This window comes from Lithobates pipiens, unplaced genomic scaffold (assembly GCF_037356315.1).
Source record: "Lithobates pipiens isolate NorthernLeopardFrog02 unplaced genomic scaffold, aLitPip1_a1.2 Scaffold_23, whole genome shotgun sequence".
NCBI classification, from domain to species: Eukaryota; Metazoa; Chordata; class Amphibia; order Anura; family Ranidae; genus Lithobates; species Lithobates pipiens.
The window spans coordinates 81,010,798-81,035,436 of NW_027507785.1; the positions used below are offsets into that span (position 1 = coordinate 81,010,798).

General features: G+C 41.9%; 1 protein-coding gene across 1 annotated transcript in view; it reads right to left on the minus strand.

Annotated features, from left to right (window-relative positions):
• Positions 1 to 24,639, minus strand: part of LOC143927686 (cadherin-related family member 3-like) — an 81,212-nt gene that overhangs the window by 43,908 nt on the left and 12,665 nt on the right. The window contains exons 3-8 of the mRNA XM_077451941.1: positions 22,749 to 22,914; positions 15,297 to 15,385; positions 9,596 to 9,696; positions 4,862 to 4,966; positions 2,522 to 2,712; positions 489 to 666 (exon numbers count right to left, since the gene is read on the minus strand). Of these exons, the coding sequence (XP_077308067.1) occupies positions 489 to 666; positions 2,522 to 2,712; positions 4,862 to 4,966; positions 9,596 to 9,696; positions 15,297 to 15,385; positions 22,749 to 22,914 (830 nt within the window). The remainder of the gene's footprint in view (positions 1 to 488; positions 667 to 2,521; positions 2,713 to 4,861; positions 4,967 to 9,595; positions 9,697 to 15,296; positions 15,386 to 22,748; positions 22,915 to 24,639) is intronic.

Genomic DNA, 24,639 nt, shown 5'->3' on the forward strand with positions numbered 1-24,639 from the left:
AAGGGCTAGACCTTTTTTTTGGTCACCCTGGTTTTTCACTCTTCTTGTTGTGTCACTAAGACAGATAGGTGTTGGTTTACTAAAGGCAAATATCACGTGCAAGGAAAATAAAAAAAAAACGGAATTTTTGCTTGCACATGATTAGATGATGGAAGTCATCAGAGCTTCTGCTCATTTACTAAGCTCCTGAGCAATTGCACTTGCAGAGTACAACTGCACTTTGCAAACTGCACAGTCTATTTGCCTTTAGTAAATCAACCCCAAAGTGAGTGGGAAATCTCAATGAGGACAAAAACGGCAACAGACATCTGACAGAGGGTATAACCTTTCTGTAATCTATGTAAAGGAAATACAGTGCTGGGATGACTGATCACTTCTCAAACCATGGGTCTGGAAAAATTTAATAATATATACTAGATGTTTCTAATATTATGAGCGATATTTGCATTAATATGATTGCATATATCATACATGAGAAGAGTTCTTACCTGTACAAGTACGGATCACAGAACGGAGGGTTGTCATTAATCGGGAGGATAGTTGCTGTGACTAATATTGATGCACATTTATTGTCCCGGTCGCAAACTTTCACAGTATAGGACTGAATGTTGACAAATCCAAAAGCCTCACTGTCCATGATGGATATTATGATCACAGTTCCTGTCTCTGTTGAAAAGAAATTACTTGTGTCTTTCTTCCAACATAATTGTGATCTATCATTAAAGCTTTTAGTTTAAATCAGCCAAATACATTCCAGGTGCATCAAAACAAAAAGTGTTCAAAGTCATACAGTTCATTTTCATAGAAGCATCACCACCCTGAGTAGAAAAGTAGTAAAGTAGTAGAGTAGAAAAGTCTGTTCCTTGCCAGTATACTGAGCCTTACTCCTTGTTTGGAAGCAGCCGTCCCTCTGCAGAGGTCTGGCACACCCCCTGCTGTGTCAAAGCTAGAGCACTCCAATCAGTGGGAAACATAAGCTCTGCCGTTTAAACTTGTTGGCTGTTGTCAACCCACAACTACAGCCAACACTATACAGTACAGCAAATGACTCCTTAAAACAGGTCAGTTTGTAGTGCATAGTGGGAAATTCCCTCACTGCCAAGAAATATTCCCCAAAAGCACAGAGAGTGTGCTGTGTGCTTGTAGTGGGCATTTTAGCTCAGAGCTTTAGCTACTGAGCTCTGTAATTAAAAATATTTTTTTCAGCAAGAACATTGGTAAACATGTGAAAAGGAGCCAATCTGCTGCCTGGAAGTCATAAATATAAAACTTACAGGATTTCACATTTATCTGAGCAAAGAAATTAAAAATATATTTTAAATTATATTAAAAGGGAAATAAGAAGGAAAATTATATATAAAAGCACAGTAAATTGTTGTTAAGCAACTAGATCTTATTGGTTCTTATTTTTCTAGTGTCTGTCTATATTACCCCCACAGCTAGGAGAGAGTGAAATTGGGAGTTTTCACTTTGCCAAAATTTCAGTGCAAATTTGGGTAAATCTGCAAAATGCATTGGAGCCAATGGGGAAGGTTAAATAGTGTATCTATAGCCCCATTTTTTCAAGTTTGGATAGGATATTGAAGGGTTAGAACAACTGACAAGTTTAACTGTCTGTTTGTTTGTTTTTTTTGTTTTTGTTTTTTACAGGAAAATAGGATAAAACAGGGAAAATGTGCAACAGGGATGCTTCTTCTGGTGACAGCTGCCTAAAAGGGATTTGCCCCATTTTAGAGAGGTTTTCCCTTACTTCCTGACTTCTGTATCTGCAGGATGGAAAATAAAGTTAAATTTACCCTATAGGACATAAATGGTAAAACACCTGGCAGGGGTTTAACCATTACCTACTCTATAAAAAAACACTTCATGGTGCTAAGGCTGGGTTCACATGTGTGAATTGGGTGTGGTTTTTCCTGTATCCAATTCGCATAAAATGCAAGGGTGACTGGCTCTCAATGGGGCCGGTTCACACAGGTCCGGGACGACCGTGGTCCGCATTCCAAAAGGGTCCTGTGCGTGTTTAGGTCCGGTTCAGGTGCGAATTCAGGCAAAAATTCGGACCTGATTCGCACCCGAGCCAGTGAAAAGGAATGCACCAGACCCCATGTTGGGAAACGTGGCCACACATATGCAATCCCGGCCTTATTAAGAGTAGGATGGGCTTTAAATGGTTGCTAAGAGCAGTTAAAAATGATCTAAGACCTGGTCTTTTGCCAAAAAGGCCCCTTTTAATAGGGAACATAATATAAGATATTAAGTTAGAATCAAATTTTTAGATTATCTTTAGGTTTTAGTTAAAGAAAATTTTTGTAAAATAATTCATAGGAAAATTTTCAGCTAATTTCAACCAAATCCAACAGCCAGTGAATGACGCCAATAAACTGGTTGATTTGCGATTGTACAATTCCAGAGAATTTCAGAGACTTTGGAAAAAGGACGTCCAGGATTTTTTGGCCATCTCAGACTGGTTGTAATCATAATCATAGGATCAGAAAACAAACAGAAATGTGTATGCCAGTACCTTTGTGAATGGTGAAATATGGATTTCCAGGGTCCAAATAAAATGTGAGACCATTCATTAAATCAGCATCAAAGCCATTGCAAGTGTTAACCGTTGTTCCGATAGGAAGTTCCTCAATCAGCTGAATATAAGCTCTGTTTCCAGATCGCTCTGTCTTTGTGTTGTTACTGTTTTCAGTGATACTGGAAAAGCTGTGTAATAAAGACAATATATTTATACTGTATATCAAGTTGGTAAATCCAGCAATTCTACTTCTGATACACCTAGAAGAAAAACCTACCATCTGGCTTGGTAGTTAAATGGTATCTTACATGTCTCAGAAAATACTAATTTCTCTGCAATAAATTGCTTCCACTTTCCCTCTACGGTTTTATAAGCTTAATTCTGCCCAATGTTAATATTTCAACTTCCTTTGAACACCTGAGAGGTTGGATAGGGACATCAAAAGAATCCAAGACTGACCAGAAGACACTGCTCAACACAAGACCAAGCAAAGTCTTTTATGGAGGTAGAATTACTTCAAAAAGATGTGTGAAAGTATTGGGTCTTAATCTTTGGCATTCATTACAGCTACAATATACAGACCTTCATGAGCGCCCTGCTGTAGTCCATACTTAAAGTGGAAGTAAACCCTTCTATCGTTTTCAGTCAAGGAAGCTGCCATCTTTGCCTCTAATGATTCTTCAACTGCCATAATGCTGCACATGTGATCAGTCATGAAACCAGCCATTGGATGGTTTGAAAGTTTGGTTGAGAGCACAAGCAATGCGAAAGTTAGCATTTCCGGCATGCCGGGAATGTAAGTGTTTTTTGAAACTGAGTTTACTCCCGCTTTAACATACATCAGTTGCCCAGTATTGCTCAAATACACCATGCCTTGGCTTCTACATTGGGGGTACTGACTAGAGTGTGACTTGCTTTGTCAACAAAAACCCAAGGGGTTCAAGACTTTGGCATCAGAGACTTTGAAAGAACAGTGTAGCTTTACTAGCTCATTAGTATAAACAATGTGGCATACAAGCAAAATGAAAAACAATTTTCTGTGGATTATATGTGATATAATACAGTAAGAAAAAAAATGAAATAAGGGTGTTCTAGGGTAGACTGCTGGTATTTAAATGACACAGATTATATACAAAAAGTTACATATAGAATTGTATTACAAGGTTTAAAAACAAGGGTACATAGAATCAGTTAATAAATACAAAAGAGGATTACTGTTATATACATCAAATCGACAAGTTTCGCAGTTACTGACACATCTTCAAGACATATATTATAGATAGATATTTATACATGACAGATATCGAACATGAAACATCTTAAACCTAAAATTGAAAAAAGTATACAATGAATATAATGCAAAGGTATAAATTTACAATTCACATATAAAAGCTTGAAACATAAAAAGGAGGGCTATCCCCATAGAAGGGAGTGGGATAGCCCTTTTTTTGTTTCAAGATTACATATGCGAATTGTAAATGTATACTTTTGCATTATATTCATTGTATACCTGATTAATGCTCTCCTTACTCAGGATGTCAATTTAGGTGGACGGCCATGTCTTGGTAGGTTTGCAGTTGTGCCATACTCTTTCCATTTTTGGATGATGGATTGAACAGTGCTCCATGAGATGTTCAAAGATGTTAAAACATAACCTTGCTTTAAACTTCTCCACAGCTTTATCCCTGACCAGTCTGGTTTGTTCCTTGGCTTTTATGATGCTGTTTGTTCACTAAGGTTCTCTAACAAACCTCTGAGGGCTTCACAGAACAGCTATATTAATACTGGACTCTAGTTACTAATTAGGTGACTTCTGAAGGCAATTGGTTCCCCTAGATGTTAGTTAGGGGTATCAGAGTAAAGGGGGCTGAATACAAATGCACGCCTCACTTTCATTTATCTGTAAAAAAAATTGAAAACCATTGATCATTTTCCTTCTACTTCACAATTATGTGCCACTTTATGTTGATCTACCACAAGAAAATCCCAATAATATACATTTACGTTGGTTGTAACATGACAAAATGTGGAAAATTTCAAGGGGTATGAATACTTTTTCAAGGCACTGTACAAATGCACCATGCACATGGTGTAAAGGGTCCGGTCCTTCTTTTCAGGTAAATGAGTATTGCTAAGAGCAATTGCATACATTTTCTGCTCATTAGAAAATCCCTGCATTGCTGGAAAGGCCAGTGACATTGCTTGCAAATAGTTAAACTTGTCCTGAGATTATACAAAGATTAGGTACCATATGAATTTCCCTTTGCTTGATAACACCCCACAAAATTATTTGAAACGATTTACATTACAATATCTGTCACCCCACAATTTACTTACACACAAGTCATAGTTGGCTCGTTGTCATTTATATTAGTTATATAGACCTTTATGTTTCCTGATTTCTCAAGAGTCCCATCACTTATGGTTACAGTTAGAGTATAGCTGAAAGATAATAATAAAAATTGTAATAATAACAACTCAGTGATACTCAGTGGAAAGAAACATTATAGTAGAATTCCAGTCTACAGTTTATCTAACTAAGCCTAAATCGGTTCCCACCTTCCGCCTAGCTCCTATTATAACTAGTAAGCAAGCGATATTGCGCTAAGTGCATATAAAGTAAATAAAATTATGTAAACAACATGGAGGATCCGAGACTATGTTGCCAAAATGGAGCGCAGTAGATCCCTTGGAACATGGCCACCACGTTAGCAGTCTTGGACTATGGAAATATGGCGTTCACGTTCTTGTTGGTTTTGAATACTAGCAGCACTGCTCTCTAGTGTTCGGCAACAGAAATTTTCTCTGAATATAAGGAAGTGATGTGAGCACCTCTGACCCTTACTGCCTCACAGAAGAAGTCCCATTGGACGAAACGTACGTCAGGCTAGGTGCGGAGCAGCAGTGACATCCGAACACTCGTGGAGGGTGCTGGACAAACTAATGTTTCCATTTTGAGCTTTTTATAGTTTTTGTTGTAAGTACAACTTTTAAGAAACTCATGTGTGCTTTTAAAAGAATGTTGCGCAATGAGTTTATCTTCCTCTTTCATATGATGAATGTGTTACCGGACTCTGAAGTTTCTTCGACTGATGATAACTGTGGGGTATACATCTGTGGAATCCAAATAAGCAGGCGCTGGCTAGTGGATGCGGTTGAGCCATAGTGATGGGTGAAAGCTCACTAATGTGCATATAGACCTTGGAGGGTCTAAAAATCTGGTAAGCAGATATACTTACCCTATCTATCCTGTGGGGAGCACCGGGGGTCTTCACAAATTGAGCATTGAATCAGCGCACAGTTTGAGTTCATTTTACGGATGTGGAATTAGGACACTTGGACTATTAACAATTTTTCATTTTTTCTTTTTTCATGTTTATTGCATTATATTTTTTTTGCACTTTAATTACTAAGGGCATGGTTTGACAGCGCTACGCGTTTTTTTTTTTCATTTAATATTATAACTACCCAGTAGAAGGAAGATGCGTATCCTTACCTTAAGCTGGTCATACATTTTACAGTTTTCTTATTCAATTTCCTTTAGATTTATCTTCAAGTATGTAGTGCAAGGGCCTGTCTGATTGCATACAAATTGAAAGTGTTACTGTAGGTTTGACCTCATATTATATGGTATTGGCAAATGTAAAGGAAAATTGTACAAGAAAATTATTTAATGTATGGCCAGGCTTACCTATTCTCTGTCCGGTTACATGATCTCCCCAGTGGCCAGCTTCAGGGGAGAGGCGAGATCACTGACAATGAATGGAATGCCTGGGCAGTGACATCACTATAGGCTTACTATTGGGCATCTTTTGTAGGATGTCCCTCCCCTCCCCTGAAGCCGGCCCATGGGAGCCAATCACGTGACCAGACCGGAGCTTCCTGAGAATAGAAAAGTATAAGAATCCTTCTTCTGCAGTAGTTGGAATAGGAGTTAGGAGGAGACAGGAGCTGTTTTAGTCTTAAGTAACATTAAATCTTTGGTGTTTTTTTCCTTTAAAATAACAAATATGTCACACTTACCTGCTTTGTGCAATGCTATCGCACAGAGCAGCCCTGATCATCCTCTTCTGGGGTCCCCCACCAATGCTTCTGGCTCTTCCTCTTTGGAGAGTGCCTCCATAGGAAGCTGCTTTCCATGGGGGAACTCATGCGGCCTTGCTCTCGAGCCACCCTGTCTGCATCCATTGACAAAGACATGGAGGCTCGGCCCAGCCTCCACTTGCTTGTCACAGAATTTGATTGACAGCAATGGGTGCCAATGGTGGCCGCTGCTATCAATCTGTGCAGTGAGGAGGGAGAGAGCCGGGAGAGTTGAGGCTTGCGTGCACAGCACTGGATTGGGCTCAGGCTCAGTTAAGTATAAGGGAGGGCTGGCTGGACACATACAACACAGAAGGTTGTTTTACCTTAATGTATTAAATGCATTAAAGTAAAAAAAAAAACTAAGCTTTACAACAACTTTAGTTGGATATGTGAGGATGCTCCTAGATTGTAAGCTCTAACGATCAGGGCCCCTGATTCCTCCTCCTGTATTGAATTGTATTGTAACTGTACTTGTAATTAGCCCTCTGGCACTTTTTATCTAATTGTTATCTGTATTTCCCATGTTCACCACTTTTGGATAATAATTTATTTAGCATTTGTGCGAAATCACTCATATTATTATTTTTTTCCCACTTGTTTGGTGTTATTGTGAACGCTCAGATTTTGCAGCACTTGTGAACACATCACTCATTTTATTTCTTATGCACATATTGACCTATCTGGTCTAATCCTAGTAGCGCGAAGGACCTTAACACTTTTATTAAACTATACTGCCTGCTCTCATTTTGTAAAGCGCTGCGCAAACTGTTGGAGCTATATAAATCATGTATAATAATAATAGTAATAATAATGGAAGAGCGCCATCTGGTGGAGGAGCCAAGGATATAGTAAGTATAGGAGCTTCTCTTCTCTAACAATCATCTCCTGATGAACAGGGACAGCCACACACTGATAGAAATTTGACTGGTCTCTGCTGAACCTACTGAATTAAAATTTTTCTATGACCAGCTTTAGACCAGATTTTTTTTAGTCACTAACAGAAAACAAATGTGTAGATCAGGAGTTCTGATCTCAGTCTGACTTTCCTGGTGCCCTTTTTCAGTGAATTAAAATGTTTTGAAGCAAGAGACAGGCAATTTGAGTTGAAAATGGACTTTATAGGCACACCCGTATGCATCATATTTCTTAAATATTGTTTATTTAATTATGGTTAAAAACAACCTGCCTGCGCCATACCCTGTGGCCAGTCTGGATGACGTCACTTCCAGCTCGCCAGCATAACGCACGTCCAGTCAGGATGTGTGTACAAATAGATGCTTCTAGCATCTTATACCTTCACCAATACCAGGTGGAGGCTCCACAGGTAGCGAGGTTATGACTGAACGTTCCTTACACTAGGTAGGCTTTGGATATTCTGTTCCTGGCTGGGCTTTTCCCCCCTGGTTGGAATATTGTTATCAATCTAATTTTCTCTTTTTGCTTTTAATAGCTTGAAAACAACTGAGCCATTTTAGACTTTACGGATTATCTACCTTTAAACCTATATCCTCTGTGAATTGGTTCGTTTGGGTGGTTATGTCTCCATCGCCATTCTAAAAGGCTTAATATATTGGTTGTATACTTTTGACACTAGGTGTACAATATCTTGGTAAGTGTATACATCATTTTTACATTTTATGATATGTTCAGTGGCATAAACTATTGTCTATAGAGATACTAGTATATATATATATATATATATATATATATATATATATATAAAACATACACGAGAAATATTTTTTTTCTCTTTTAGCTGTACTCTTTAATTATCTCTTAAAGTGGAGTTCCACCCAAAAATGGAACTTCCGTTTTAAGTGCTGGAGACCCCCAGACATGCCACATTTTGGCATGTCATTTTTTTTTGGGGGGGGGGGAGCGGGTACCCTGGGTTTACAGGCACCCAGCTCCCACTTCCTCCCCTGTTGCCGCAGTGCTGGAAGGAAGATCACCTCTCCCCCCTCCCTTCCTGCAATTTTCTGGGATACATCACAGGTCCCAGGGAATTTCCCACCCATTCACAGCGTCCAGCACGGCTCGCGCATGCGCAGTGCGTGCCCAGCTGTGAACGCACAGCCGGGGGCACCCACAGTTAGAATGCCAGCGCTGCGGAGAGGAGGGGGAGAGGAGCTGGGCTTCGTATACATGCATCTGTGGACTGTGAGACAGGTGAGTGTTTGATTATTAAAAGTCAGCAGCTAAACTTTTTGTAGCTGTTGACTTTTAAATGGGTGGAACTCCGCTTTAAGATACTTGGACAGCCGTGGGATTGTGGTTTTGTGCTATCTGTTTTTATCCTTCACCACTTATATTATTGCATTGATTGTATTGCAAATATCATTTTTTTATCTATTCTATACTACTCATGGGTTTAAATTAGGAGTATAATCTTATATACGCCCCCATAACTAGGTTGTGCTTCTCTCTGTAAATGTTTATGGACCATTTACACATTGGGTTATGGACAATCATCATACAATTTACTATCTTTATTTACTATCTTTATTTATTGTTTGTTTTCTCATCTGCTTTAATAGATACTAAATTCATTACCTGCTTTTATACAGGTAATGTACTCAAGCTCCTGAAGCAGCTATGACGTGTGCAACTTGTAGAGCAAACCTACAATATGCCTCAAACATAATCGCATCAAAATACTTGGAACACCATTTGTCCACTCCAGGACACTCTTTATTCCTGTATATTATACTATTGATTTAATTGGTGGTGTGAGTGCTATGTAGGCAATTTGTCATAATGTGATTTTCTAACTATTGTAAACACACGTTGTTTTTAACGATAATTAAATAAACTATATTTTAAGAAATATGATTTGTACAGGTATGCCTATTAAGTCAATTTTCAACATATGTACTATTAGCAAGCAATGGTAGCTTCCATAATTCTTCCACCTGCATACATACATTAATAAAGTGTTTGCAACTGGCTACTTATTCCTATGTCAAACAAAAAGACATTGGTTACCTCTTTGTGTTACTTTCATAATCAAACATTTGCGTGGTTGAGATTGTTCCTGTGTTGTCAATCTGAAACCCAGAGTTGCCCGGAGTAATCCTGATAGAATACTGTGAACAGATTAGGCACCAATAATAATAATATGAAGCAATTGGAGGAAATGTTCTAAATGAATCACATCATCATAACTGTACTTTATGAAAAGGAAAAGCTAAAGCGGGTTTTACATTTTTCGGCTTTGGCATCAAAGGATATTGGCACAGAATTCTTCTGAAGTGTGGCAAGGGCAAGTATACCATCCCTAGTGGAGAGCTGCTTGGCACTCAGTGGAGTTCCTGAACTACAAAACTGTTTCACATTAAAGTATATGTTTGGGCAAAATAACAAAAAAAAGAATTATGCATTACATCTCGGCAATATGTGCACTTCTCCATGTTTTATCTCTTTAAACAACTACAAGTGCAGAAAAATACCCCTTGATCTGCCAGAAATGTACTCAGCTCCTAAATATTGTATTTTTTTGTGGATTTAGTGGGAGCCCTGTGCTTTCGTTTTTGTTAAACCGCTCAAACCCCCCCCCCCCCCCCCCCCCCCCCCAACTCTCCTCATCTCTACAACATAGGTGCATCTGTAATCCAAGAGAAGAACCTGGGGGGTTAAATATTAAATATATAACACAGGATGTGTGCACAAGATGGCTCTTAAAGAAGACCTTTACCCTAATTTAGGTTTAAACCCTTTATGACTGCCTAACACATATGTGTGGTGGCATAAGGGTCGGCTTTTAACGTCCACATGCCGCACATATGTGTCCACGGGGGGCCAATGTTTCTGTGCTGAGAGCGTGCTCCTTGCATGCTCCCAGGACAGAGATCAAGCTGTGAAAGACAGCTCTTGGTCTCCGTTAATGATCGGAAGGCTGCGGGACTGGTTTCCAATCCTGTGACCATTGTGACAGCCAATCACAGAGGTCATGTGATCAGCTAATCTCCCCCCCCCCCCCCTACGTTCAAAACTTTTTAAAGAGATGCTAGGGTGGCAGAAAGGGGTTCATTTTGCCTTGTCTCCTTCCCTCTCCCTCTTTCACATTTGGATATAATTTTTTATTTTTTTTGTACTACAAACAAGCACTTCCGAATTTCTTGCCTAGGAGTGAGGTTTGCGTCCCTCTGCCTCCCACCTCTTGGATTCTGTGCATGAGCAGATGTGCCATAGGGTTTAGCATATAAGTCAAATCAAGCGGGCTGAGAAAGGGGGTGGGTACAATGCTTTTTCATTGGCTGAAGAAGCAGCAGAGAGGCTGTATATCAATCCACCTCTGAAATCAGGCTGCCAGGTCTAACTAAAGATTATTGGCTTATGCAGCCGGAGCAGCTGTATCCCTTCACAGCAAAAAAAAAGAGTCCCCAGCCTTCTGGCATCCGCATGTGCAGGAGCAAAAAATAAAAAAAAAATGTGCCATACAGTAGTGGCATCTGAATCTTTGCAGTAGTATGAGGGTGCTTAAAAAAAATTTGGGGGTGCTTAAGCAGACCCAAGCCGCCCCTGCCGGGGACAAAACCGGGGTAGGGGCAAAACCAGGGACAGACTTGTTCCGGGGACAGTGTCCTCAGTCCGGGGACTATCCCCGGTAACCGAGGACAGAGTCCTCTGGCACACCTGCTTATAGGTGGCTTTCTCACCCCTGTGCATGTGCAAAGTTCCAAAACTTTGCAATGTTTGCACAGGAAATCACCTGCATGTGCGCAGATCTGCCAAGAGCTCTGCAAGGACCAAATGGCCAGGCAGATACATTAGGCACATCTACACACATGCCATAATAATGGTGATAACAGCTCTGGAGGGGGAGGGGGGGGCAGAGCCAAACAAAGGGGGACAGAAGTTCCTCTATATTTTTTTGCATGGCCAGCAGGTATCTTTTTGCACTTATCAAATAGATATGGCATAACAAAATGTCATGATATATTGAGCAGATGAAAGGGAATTAAATAAAATAAATTCATTGTTAGGGCCGGTTCACACTGCGGCGCGAGGCGAGGCGACACGGCTCGCCTCGCCTCGCTCCCGCAAGTTGTCCCCATTGAGTACAATGGAACCGTTCTGAGAGGAGCGACTCGAGTCGCTCCGACTCAGAAAAAAGGTTCCTGTACTACTTCGGGGCGACTTCGGGGGCGACTTGCATTGACTTCTATGCAGAAGTCCTCTGCAAGTCGCCGCTGACCCCCCCTGCAAGTCGCGGCGAGGAAGTCGGAGACGCCTCGCCGCGGCTCGCAGTGTGAACCGGCCCTTAGGGGTTGCACACACTTTAAATAACTTGTAACACCATCTATCAATCAGTATTGTTTGACTTTTGTAGCATTAGTACCTTTAACACTGTGGGATGAAGTTGAAGAGCTTTTAAACGATTGAGAACAATAAATATTACATCTCTAGCACGAAACATATACATCGTGTTAGGCTGTTTGGCTGGAATATTATTTTCTAATTTCCTGTAGTTCAGTATCATTTTTTAAATTGTATTTATACAAACATTATGTGATATTTGTACACTAAAAAGCACTTTAATGACATAAAAGACTAATAATCTCTATGGATAACTGACACCATCGGCTGCCTCGCAGTTGACATTGTGAATAGTTTGTTTCTTAGTAACATGTTGTTATTTGCTATAAGTATTATGTGTGATGACCATATTAAAGACAAAGGTTCCACCAACAGGAAAGTAAGTCGGAACATACGGTAGTCTAGCTGGCAGCGTTTGTACTGATAATGATGTACGTCACTTAAAAATCTTTTATTTACTAAGATCCTCAAACAAAGGTGAACCGTTCATTCAATTAATTAAAGGCACAGTCCACTTAAAAGTCTTATTCATGACACATGTGGAGTTCAATGGGCTGAGTCTCTTAAAGGCTTACTATATATTATATTATAAAATTATATTTTCTTGTTTTAATTCCTATTTTTTTTTTTTTTTTTATGAAAATGAAAAATAAAAGATACGTCAACATAAATTGTAGTAGAGTAAAACTTGCAGTAGAGGGAAAACAGGCATCACATGAGCAACCAGCCTCCAAAGAAGCATCTCTTGTATAGAAGATAATTTCTATATCAGTTTCTTTGGTATTTAGCAGAATTCAAAGCAACTGGAGAATCGTGTGGGTACAGTGGCTGTCAGTGGAGAATCGTGTGGGTACAGTGGCTGTCAGTGGAGAATCGTGTGGGTACAGTGGCTGTCAGTGGAGAATCGTGTGGGTACAGTGGCTGTCAGTGGAGAATCGTGTGGATGCAGTGGCTGTCAGTGGAGAATCGTGTGGATGCAGTGGCTGTCAGTGGAGAATCGTGTGGATGCAGTGGCTGTCAGTAGAAGTGTTCAGATGCAGTGGTTGTCAACAGAGGTGCAGTGATGCAGTGGCTGTCACTATGGGTGTGCAGATGCAGTGGCTGTCAGTAAAGGTATGCAAACACAATGGCTGTCAGTGGGGGTGCAGTAGCTGTCATTATAGGTATGTGGAGGTCGTGGCTGTCTGTAAAGCTGTGTGGATGCAGTGATTGCCAGTGGAGGTGTGCAAGGGCAGTGGCTATCAGTGGAGACATTGGGGTGCAATGGCTGTAAGTGGAGGTGTGTGGGCGCAGTGGCTGTCAGGAGATGTGTGTGGGTGCAGTGGCTGTCAGTAGATGTGTGTGGATGCAGTGGCTGTCAGTACAGGTGTGTGGGTGCAGTGGCTATCAGTACAGGTGTGTGGGTGCAGTGGCTATCACTACAGGTGTGTGGGTGCAGTGGCTGTCAGTAGATGTGTGTGGGTGCAGTGGCTGTCGGTAGATGTGTGTGGATGCAGTGGCTTTAAGTACAGGTGTGTGGATGCAGTGGCTGTCACTACAGGTGTGTGGGTGCAGTGGGTATCAGTACAGGTGTGTGGGTGCAGTGGTTGTCAGTAGATGTGTGTGGATGCAGTGGCTGTCAGTACAGGTGTGTGGGTGCAGTGGCGATCAGTACAGGTGTGTGGGTGCAGTGGCTATCACTACAGGTGTGTGGGTGCAGTGGCTATCACTACAGGTGTGTGGGTGCAGTGGCTGTCAGTACAGGTGTGTGGGTGCAGTGGCTATCAGTACAGGTGTGTGGGTGCAGTGGTTGTCAGTAGATGTGTGTGGGTGCAGTGGCTGTCAGAACAGATGTGTGGGTGCAGTGGCTGTCAGTACAGGTGTGTGGGTGCAGTGGCTGTCAGTACAGATGTGTGGGTGCAGTGGCTGTCAGTACAGGTGTGTGGATGCAGTGGCTGTCAGTACAGGTGTGTGGGTGCAGTGGCTGTCAGTACAGGTGTGTGGGTGCAGTGGCTATCAGTACAGGTGTGTGGGTGCAGTGATTGTCAGTACAGGTGTGTGGGTGCAGTGGCTGTCAGTGCAGGTGTGTGGGTGCAGTGGTTGTCAGTAGATGTATGTGGGTGCAGTGGCTATTAGTACAGGTCTGTGGGTGCAGTGGCTGTCAGTACAGGTGTGTGGGTGCAGTGGCTGTCAGTACAGGTGTGTGGGTGCAGTGGCTATCAGTACAGGTGTGTGGGTGCAGTGATTGTCAGTACAGGTGTGTGGGTGCAGTGGCTGTCAGTGCAGGTGTGTGGGTGCAGTGGTTGTCAGTAGATGTATGTGGGTGCAGTGGCTATTAGTACAGGTTTGTGGGTGCAGTGGCTGTCAGTACAGGTGTGTGGGTGCAGTGATTGTCAGTACAGGTGTGTGTGTGCAGTGGATATCAGTACAGGTGTGTGTGTGTGCAGTGGATATCAGTACAGTTGTGTGGGTGCAGTGGCTGTCAGTACAGGTGTTTGGGTGCAGTGATTGTCAGTACAGGTGTGTGGGTGCAGTGGCTGTCAGGACAGGTGTGTGGGTGCAGTGGCTGTCAGGACAGGTGTGTGGGTGCAGTGGCTGTCAGTACAGGTGTGTGGGTGCAGTGATTGTCAGTACAGGTGTGTGGGTGCAGTGGCTATCAGTACAGTACAGGATGCAGTGGCTGTCAGTACAGGTGTGTGGGTGCAGTGGCTGTCAGTACAGGTGTGTGGGTGCAGTGGCTGTCAGTACAGGTGTGTGGGTGCAGTGGCTGTCAGTAGATGTAGGGTGTATCATCCTGGGCTCCCAGAAGTGATGCCAAATTTTGGAACTATTTTGCCAGTATTGGATCTTTGAATAGAATATGAAGTAGCACACTCCCCTGTCATTTTTTATAGGCTTACTATGTAACTAATTTGTTTTTCGCAGTAATAAGTTACATGGATAATGAATACATTATTTGCTATGGAGAGAACTGACACACCTTGCTATTGTGATTAGGAAAATACGATCCAGCAAAACAAGCAAAAATGTCAAAACTTAAAACTAAAAACTGAAAAAATAGCGTCTGTTTAAAACGATATAAGAGAAAGCATTGTTGACCAGGGCCAGGGATTTATCTCAGCACCTCTCTGTACTGTGCTGACACAATTAAAAAATAAAATAATACAGCAGCGTGGGGGTCACAATTTGCATTTGTTTTACATGAAGGGAAAACTATAATCTCCACTAAAGGTCATTATATACAGACGAGTAAAAGAATTTCTCTTATTACTGTTACAAATGACTCCAGTGTCAAGGTTTTGCCAGTAAGCGATTCCAAAGGAAAACTCATCGGAATTGTGTCAAGTACCGCCATCGCAAAATGCTTTACAACTGCCGCGATTATTACCTGCAGCACATCATTATCTGGGTCCTTGGCTGCCACTTTGTAAATGACTGTGGAAACAGCAGTGTTCTCAGCTATATACAGCTCAGCGTCTAATGGGAAAAAAGTTCACAGCGATTATTTACTCTACTGCTGAAGATTTTCGAAAGTTAAACTGAGCATATGACAAACAAAATGCACTAGCGGAGGTTACTTTCAATGGAAACTACATGTCACAATGATCAGCGGATCTGAAGGCACTAGTGTATTTAGGTTTTGTGCTGCCCTAGGCCTAACTAAACTCATGTACTCCCTAATTTAAATATGACCCACCCCTTCCTGTCAAGGCCACACCCTTTCCTGCTTAACCACTTCAGCCCCGGAAGGATTTACCCCCTTCCTGACCAGAGCGTTTTTGCGATTCGGCACTGCGTTGCTTTAACTGACAATTGCGCGGTCGTGCCACGTTGCTCCCAAAAGAAAAATTGACGTCCTTTTTTCCCATAAATAGAGCTTTATTTTGGTGGTATCTGATCACCTCTGCGGTTTTTATTTTTTGTGCTATAAACAAAAAAAGAGCGACAATTTTGAAAAAAACACATTATTTTTAACTTTTTGCTATAATAAATATCCCCCGAAAATATATAAAAAAAAACATTTTTTTCCCTCAGTTTAGGCCGATACATATTCTTCTACATATTTTTGGTATAAAAAAAAAATCACAATAAGCGTTTATTGATTGGTTTGCGCAAAAGTTATAGCAGCTATAAAATAGGGGATAGTTTTATGGCATTTTTATCAATATTTTTTTTTTACTAGTAATGGCGCGATCATCGATTTTTATCATGACTGCGACATTATGGTGGACACGGACAATTTTGAAACATTTTTGGGACCATTGGCATTAATACAGCGATCAATGCTATAAAATTGCATTGATTACTGTAAAAATGTCACTGGCAGTGAAGAGGATAATCACTAGGTGGCAGTGTAGGGGTTAAGTGTTCCTAGGGGCGTGGCTGTGTGTGACACCACACTGATCACTGCTCCCAATGACAGGGAGCAGACGATTAGTGTGCTGTCTTTAGGCAGAATGGGGAGATGCTGTTTTCAAATCGGCAGCTCCCCGTTCTTGAGCCCCGTGACTCGATCGCGGGTATCCGCGGTCACGGAGCTCTCGGTAGGCACACGTGTGTGCACGGTGAGAAATTCAGCCGTGCCATTCTGCCGACGTATACAGTGGTGTGAAAAAGTGTTTGCCCCCTTCCTCATTTCCTGTTCCTTTGCATGTTTGTCACACTTAAGTGTTTCGGAACATCAAACCAATTTAAACAATAGTCAAGGACAACACAAGTAAACACAAAATGCAATTTGTAAATGAAGGTGTTTATTATTAAAGGTGAAAAAAAATCCAAACCATCATGGCCCTGTGTGAAAAAGTGATTGCCCCCCTTGTTAAAACATACTATAACTGTGGTTGTCCACACCTGAGTTCAATTTCTCTAGCCACACCCAGGCCTGATTATTGCCACACCTGTTCACAATCAAGGCATCACTTAAATAGGAGCTGCTTGACACAGTAAGGTCCACCAGAAGATCCTTAAAAGCTACACATCATGCCGAGACCCAAAGAAATTCAGGAACAATTGAGAAAGAAAGTAATTGAGATCTATCAGTCTGGAAAGGGTTATAAAGCCATTTCCAAAGCTTTGGGAATCCAGCGAACCACAGTGAGAGCCATTATCCACAAATGGCGAAGACATGGAACAGTGGTGAACCTTCCCAGGAGTGGCCGGCCGCCCAAAATTACCCCAAGAGTGCAGCGACGACTCATCCAAGAGGTCACAAAAGACCCCACAACAACGTCCAAGGAACTGCAAGCCTCACTTGCCTCAGTTAAGGTCAGCGTTCATGCCTCCACCATCAGGAAAAGACTGGGCAAAAATGGCCTGCATGGCAGAGTTCCAAGGAGAAAACCACTGCTGAGCAAAAAGAACATCAAAGCTCGTCTCAATTTCTCCACAACACATCTTGATGATCCCCAAGACTTTTGGGACAACATTCTGTGGACCGATGAGACAAAAGTGGAACTCTTTGGAAGGTGTGTGTCCAAGTATATCTGGCGTAGAAGGAACACTGCATTTCATAAAAAGAACATTATACCAACAGTAAAATATGGTGGTGGTAGTGTGATGGTCTGGGGCTGTTTTGCTGCTTCAGGACCTGGAAGACTTGCCGTGATAAAAGGAACTATGAATTCTGCTGTCTACCAAGAGATCCTGAAGGAGAATGTCCGACCATCTGTTCATGTACTCAAGCTGAAACGAACTTGGGTTCTGCAGCAGGACAATGATCCTAAACACACCAGCAAGTCCACCACCGAATGGCTGAAGAAAAACAAAATGAAGACTTTGGAGTGGCCTAGCCAAAGTCCTGACCTGAATCCTATTGAGATGTTGTGGTATGACCTTAAAAAGGCCGTTCATGCTCGAAAACCCTCTAATGTAACTGAATTAGGACAATTCTGCAAAGATGAGTGGGCCAAAATTCCTCCAGGACGCTGTAAAAGCCTCATTGCATGTTATCGCAAACGCTTGGTTGCAGTTGTTGCTGCTAAGGGTGGCCCAACCAGTTATTAGGTTTAGGGGGCAATCACTTTTTCACACAGGGCCATGAAGGTTTGGATTTTTTTTTTACCTTTAATAATAAACACCTTCATTTACAAATTGCATTTTGTGTTTACTTGTGTTGTCCTTGACTATTGTTTAAATTGGTTTGATGTTCCGAAACACTTAAGTGTGACAAACATGCAAAGGAACAGGAAATGAGGAAGGGGGCAAACACTTTTTCACACCACTGTATGTACAGGAGTCGGTCGGGAACCAGTTAAGACCTGCCTGGTGGGTCATGGATTTTTTCCCTTAATTTGCATAGATTGGCATAGATTTCCTCTCACTTCCTGTTTGGCTATCGGGCAGGAAGTGAAGGGAAATCTCTACAATGGGACAGGGATGGTAAAAAATAAATTGACAGGGGTTATAACCCTTCCTTAAGCCCCATACACGCTATCAGTTTTTCTGCTGAGTTTTTCCTTCAGGTTTACCAAAACCATGTAGTGCAAGGGCCTGCCTGATTGCATACAAATTGAAACTCCTAAGGTTTGACCTCATATTATATGGTTTTGGTAAATCTGAAGGAAAAACTCAGCAGAAAAACTGATAGTGTGTACGGGGCTTTACTTTATCCTAAATGAAAAAAAAAGTGTTGCCTATAGTTGTACTTTAAGCACAAATTTCCGATAATTTTATGGAGAGGACTAAGAAGATATAACCATGCTAATGGTTCAGCAGAAAACTTATTGGTTGAACTGGATGTGTTTTTTCAACCTTACTAACTATGTAACTATATAGCACAGTGAGGAAGGTTTGTGGTCCATGATGATAGGACAGTCAAAATTAGAAGCGGCGCCAACCCCCAGAGTTGTGGAATGCCGGCTGCCCGCATACCGGAAGCATTGGGCCGCTTTATGGGGGTGTTAGACTAATTGGTCTCTCACCCCAGTCCATCCCATTAGACTGGCGCTACACTAACAGTGTAGAGCAAGCCGGTGTCTTGTCATATAACGTCCTCCATCCGATAGTGTCCGCTGCGTACTGCGCATGCGCAGTACATAGCAACACAGATTCCGAAAATTGCTGAGGATGAACGGCGCCTGCCCCGTTAGTCCAGGTTCTATCCCCACCATCCAAGTGGACACAGAGTAGGAATAAAAAAGAGCCGAGCGCAGCGAGGCCGAGCCCGAAGCATGGCGAGCGTAGCTCACCCGCGAGGGGCCCTCTAATATTCACAACCCTATGTCCGCTTGGATGGCGGGGCTACCACCTCCACTCACGGCGCAGGCGCCGTTCAGCTTCGGAGATTTTCCGAAGCTTCGTCTGCTCCGTACTGCGCATGCGCAGTACGGCCCGGACACTATTTGATGGCCGGACATTATACGGCAGAACACCGGCAGTAACTCTTTCTGTGCTGCCCCCCGCAAAATGCTGCCCTAGGCCTGGGCCTTGTCGGCCTAGGCCAGCATACAGCGTGTTCTGGAAGTAGAAGCGGCTGAAGTTATATGAGAATCTCAAATGTTTTTGTATATGGCAACCAGGGCCTTGCCCTCTCCTGCATCCTAAACCTCCTTGTTGGTCAATAGACCACTTATCACATTAAAAAAAGAACAAAGGGGAGGTTTAGGAAGTGGAAAGTGGTGGAGCCCAGATTGAATTTTACTTGAGAAACTGAGATTGGCATGGAACTTCAGCTGTCTATATCTTAACCTTTAATTACCTTTTTAAAATGCAGTTTTAACTGAAGATAGCATTTTCATCATATGTGTGTTATAATTGTATTTTATGGCATTCAGGATCACAGGTCATTGAAGCCTTCATGTCTCGAATTAATTTAGCAGTGTCGGTATGCATCAGTTAACTTGACAATATGTATTTCATTTGCCTACATAAATCATTTTACATTGTTTATTAGGGACTTATAAGGTTTCTATTTGCTAACATATTTTAATAAGGAGTTCGTATCACCACAGAGTGGTACTGTGGATACGACACTTTTGTATATAATGCCACGTCCCGATAATTTGGACTATTAAAAGATAAATTTTTAGATGATGGACTTTATAAGCATAACAGGTATATATATAAAAAATAATATATAAATAAATATATATATAATTAAAAATTCCCTGTGTTAAGCCTATAAAGTCCATGTATCTTTTAATAAAACATATTTTAATAAATACAATTTTTATTATTATTATTATCTGCCAAACAGACATAAAAGTGAAAAAATGCATTTTCAGTTTATTTATTAAGCCCTGTACACACGACCGGACTTTCTGGCAGAAAAGGTCAGGCGGAAACATTCTGTCAGACATTCCGATCATGTATGGGCTTTATCGGACTTTTTCTTTTTAAAATTCTGAAGGACCTAGAAACAGAACATTTCAAATCTTTCCGCCAGAACCAGTTCCTATTGAGAAAACCGCTCGTCTGTGTGCTGTTCCGACGGAACAAAAATGATGCAAGGGCAGCTATTGGCTACTGGCTATTGAACTTCCTTTTTCTAGTCCCGTCGTATGTCACCACGTTCTAAATGATCGGACTTTGGTGTGATCGTGTGTAGGCATTGCAAGTCCGTTTCGGCGGAACTCCGTGGAAAAGTCCTTCGGAGTTCAGTCCAACGAGCTGTCCGCTCATGTGTACGCGGCATAACAGTTTTTAATCAGACTTTTTTTGTACATTTTTTTAAAGTGAAGGAGAAGTCTAAGGCCGGGTTCACATATGTGCGAATTGGATGCGATCTTCACCACATCCAATTCGCACGACATGTGAGTGTGATCGCCTCTCAATGGAACCGGTTCACACATGTCCGGGACGGCCGCAGTGCAAATTCCAAAAGGGTCCTGTGCATCTTTGGGTCCGGTTTAGGTGCAAATTCAGGCAAAAATACGGACTTGAATCGCACCTGAACCGGTAAACAGGAATGCACCAGAACCCCTGGCTGGAAACCCATGGCCGCACTTATATATGAACCTGGCCTAAAAAGGCAAATGGGCAGACACTTTTCTTTTATTGCAGAAGAGGCAATAAAATAAACATACCTGCCTGCTTGCAGTCTTCTGCAGAAGGTACACTGAGCTACACATGCACAGGTCAGATTATTCTTTACATTCTCAGAAAAGTACCTGTGTGCTGGGATAAATGAACTCCTGCACATGCACAGCAGTTACATCATTCAATGCCAGCCAGATAAGACAGTCACAAGCTCACATTGTCTGGAAATCTGATTGTGTGTACGGGGCATAGGTACTGTAATGCCCCGTACACACGAGCGGACTTTTCAACATCCAAAGTCCGAAGGACCGAGTCCGTCAGACTATCCGATCGTGTGTGGGCTGCAACGGACTTTTGATTCGCCAAAGTCTGACGGACTTTAGAAATGAAGCATGCTTCAAATTTTCCCGACGGAACTCCGCCGGACCCGGTCCCCTTCGAAAACTCCGCTCGTGTGTATGCTACTCTGACGGACTAAAACCGACGCTAGGGCAGCTATTGGCTACTGGCTATGAACTTCCTTATTCGAGTCCAGTCGTACGTCATCACGTTCGAATCCGTCGGAGTTTAGTGTGATTGTGTGTGGCCAAGTCCGTTCGGCCGAAAAGTCTGTCAGAACTCCGTCGGAATTCCAGCAGAACTCCGACGGAACTCCTTTGGAAGTCTGTCGGACTTAAGTCTGCTCGTGTGTACGGGGCATAAGGATGCTATTTCCTCATTTTAAAAAGTGAACCTGTCAATTTGCCTATTGGCCTATGGATAAACTTTTGGAATGACAACTGGATTCTTAAATAAGGAACACACATTTACAACACTATACGCACATGACCTTTAATGGCATCCTAGTCTTAGTCTGTAGGGTTCAATATTGAGTTGAGTTGGCCCACCCTTTGCAGCTATAACAGCTTCAACTCCTCTGGGAAGGCTGTCCACAAGATTTAGGAGTTTGTCTATGTGAATTTTTGATCATTCTTCCAGAAGCGCATTTGTGAGGTCAAGCACTGATGTTGGATAAAAAGACCTGGGTCGCAGTCTCTGCTCTAATTCATAAAGTCCATAAAGACATGGATGAGTGGTTTAGGGGTAGAGGAACTTGACTATCCTGTACAGAGTCCTGACCTCAACCCGATAGAACACCTTTAGGATGGGTGGAGACTGTGAGCCAGGTCTCCTCATCCAACATTATTGACTGACTTCACAAATGCACTTCTGGAAGAATGGTCAAACATTCCCATAGACACACTCCTAAACCTTGTGGACAGCCTTCCCAGAAGAATTGAAGATGTTATTGCTGCAAAGTGTGGGCCAACTCAATATTGAACCCTACAGACTAATACCCTGTACACACAGTCGGACTTTCCGACGGAAAATGTTCGATCGGATCCAGTTGTCAGAAAATCAGATCGTGTGTGGGCTCCATTGGACTTTTTACGTTGCACTTTCCGACACACAAAGTTTGAGAGCTGGATCTAAAATTTTCCAACAACAAAATCCGATTGTTTAAATTCCAATCGTGTGTAGACAAATCCGACGGACAAAGTGCCACGCATGCTCAGAATAAATTGCGAGATGAAAGCAATTGGCTACTGGCCTCTTTATAGTCCCGTCGTACGTGGTTTACACCACCTCGTTCTGAACGATTGGATTTTCCGACAACTCTGTGCGATGGGCTAAAATCCATCACCAAAAAATCAGATGGATTTTGTCGTCAGAATGTCCGACTGTGTGTACAGGGCATAAGACTGGGATTAAAGTTCACGTGTGTGTAAAGGCAGAGTTCCCAATACCTTTGACAATACAGTGTATGTCCAAGGCATTCCATTGTGCTCCCACAAACAGCTGAAAAAATCCATCCCTGTATTACCTTGTCTGGCCAGTGTTCCGGTAAAGACTGGTGCCTTGTTAACATGGGTAATTTCAATAACAATGGACTGTGTGGCCGTTGTTTTTTTGCTGTCCTCCACCAGGATTTGCAGGGTATACAGTGGCACAGCTTCAAAGTTCAGCTTGGGTTCATTTGTTGTTATCAGCTGGATAGAAGGATTAGGCGAAAGATCAGTCAAAGCCAAATTATGTAGATTATTATAATTAATATAATGCATGTCTCTTCATATAGAATTTCATCCTGTACACTCTGCATAACTAGAGCTCTCTTGGATAGCCATTCAGCTTGAATTTTATTCCTTTAAATCAGGTTATACTATATTTCGAAATGGGACCTAAAGGAAAATTATAGTTATTGCTCTATCAGGTTTATTCAATATGACAGCGCAAAGAGCAACTATAATGTGCAAAGTGCATTGACCCACAACAGCCTTCCACAAATAATCTCAAAGACTAGCGAGAGAGGTAAAAATCACCCCCAAGAAAGAATAGTGGAGAGACATCTGTCCATTGTCTGTAGTGCTGGAAGCCTTCTGTTTCCTGCACAGCTTACCAGTTTACACCTTTCTTCTCCCTTCCTATTAAAGCTAAGTACACACGGTGAGAACATCGGACGAGCGATCATCCATTTTTTGTGCATGCTAGTCTCATATAAAAAATGAGGTGGTTACTAAAAATGTGAACATTTTTGTACAACAGAATATAAATTTGTGCGTACATAGCTACGTTACAGCGTAGAATTGGAAGTGATGTAATGTACATGTGAACCCGCTCCTAGCTATGCATTTATTATTTGTTTCCAAGTTTGTTCGTTTCCCTAAATATATTTACTGAGCATAGGCAATTTATTAATGGGAGGGATTATGCTTTAATATGAGCAAAAGGCAGGCTTGCCTGTGAGTTCTGCACGCCACGTTAATAGTGACCAATCTCCATTACAAACTGTTAGCCCTTGTTGTTGGACATTTTGTCCGACAGATTTTGTCCGAAACTGTTGCATACACACAGCCGGACAAAGTTGTCAGAAAATCCGATCGTACTTAACGTGATGACGTTATTTCATTAGGATGGGAATACATTCAGGCTAGTAGCCAATAGCTTTGGTCTAGGAATTTGATCTGAGCATGCGTGGCACTTTGTCCGATCGGAATTCTCTACACATGATCGGACAAAGTCCGATCGGATCATGTTGTCGGAAAATTTTATAGCCCAGCTGGAAAACTTGGTCCGTCGGATACTCCGACAGAAACAGTCCGATGGAGCCCATACACTGTCGGATTATCCGACAACACGGTCCTATCGGACATTGTCCATCGGAATGTCCAAATGTGTGTACAAGGGCTTATGCATTTGTATTCTACCATAACCCGACACAGAGCTCAGATGATTTATCTTTTTCTACAGTATACCTGATTGCATAGTGCGGGCAGGCACAAAAAATGGCATGACTTTAATCTGAAATGAACCTAAACCCAAAAATAAAAATGTAATATATATTACAGGGAGTGGTGTGCAGAGAGACATTTTTTTATTGTTTTTTATGAGGAAAAATACTGGAGACCATTGAGCGTGAGATTTATAAGGAAGGAATATACTTCTCTTGGGTCTGACTCCTGGAATCGCATAGTATCCGGAGCTGCGATATACCTAAAGGAATTGATATATATGCACATTACCTCTGCAGGGGTGTGGATGTTTGGTGAGTGGGGACCCTTGTGGGGGAGCACTCGAGTCACTTGAAGATCATATGAGCACGAAAGTCTTTTTAGGAAAATATTTTCTGCTGGAGTTGCACAATCAAAGAACTACACGTTTTCTTTATGGGCATTAATTTTATTTAAATTTCCTTGGTTGTTGATCTTTCATGATTG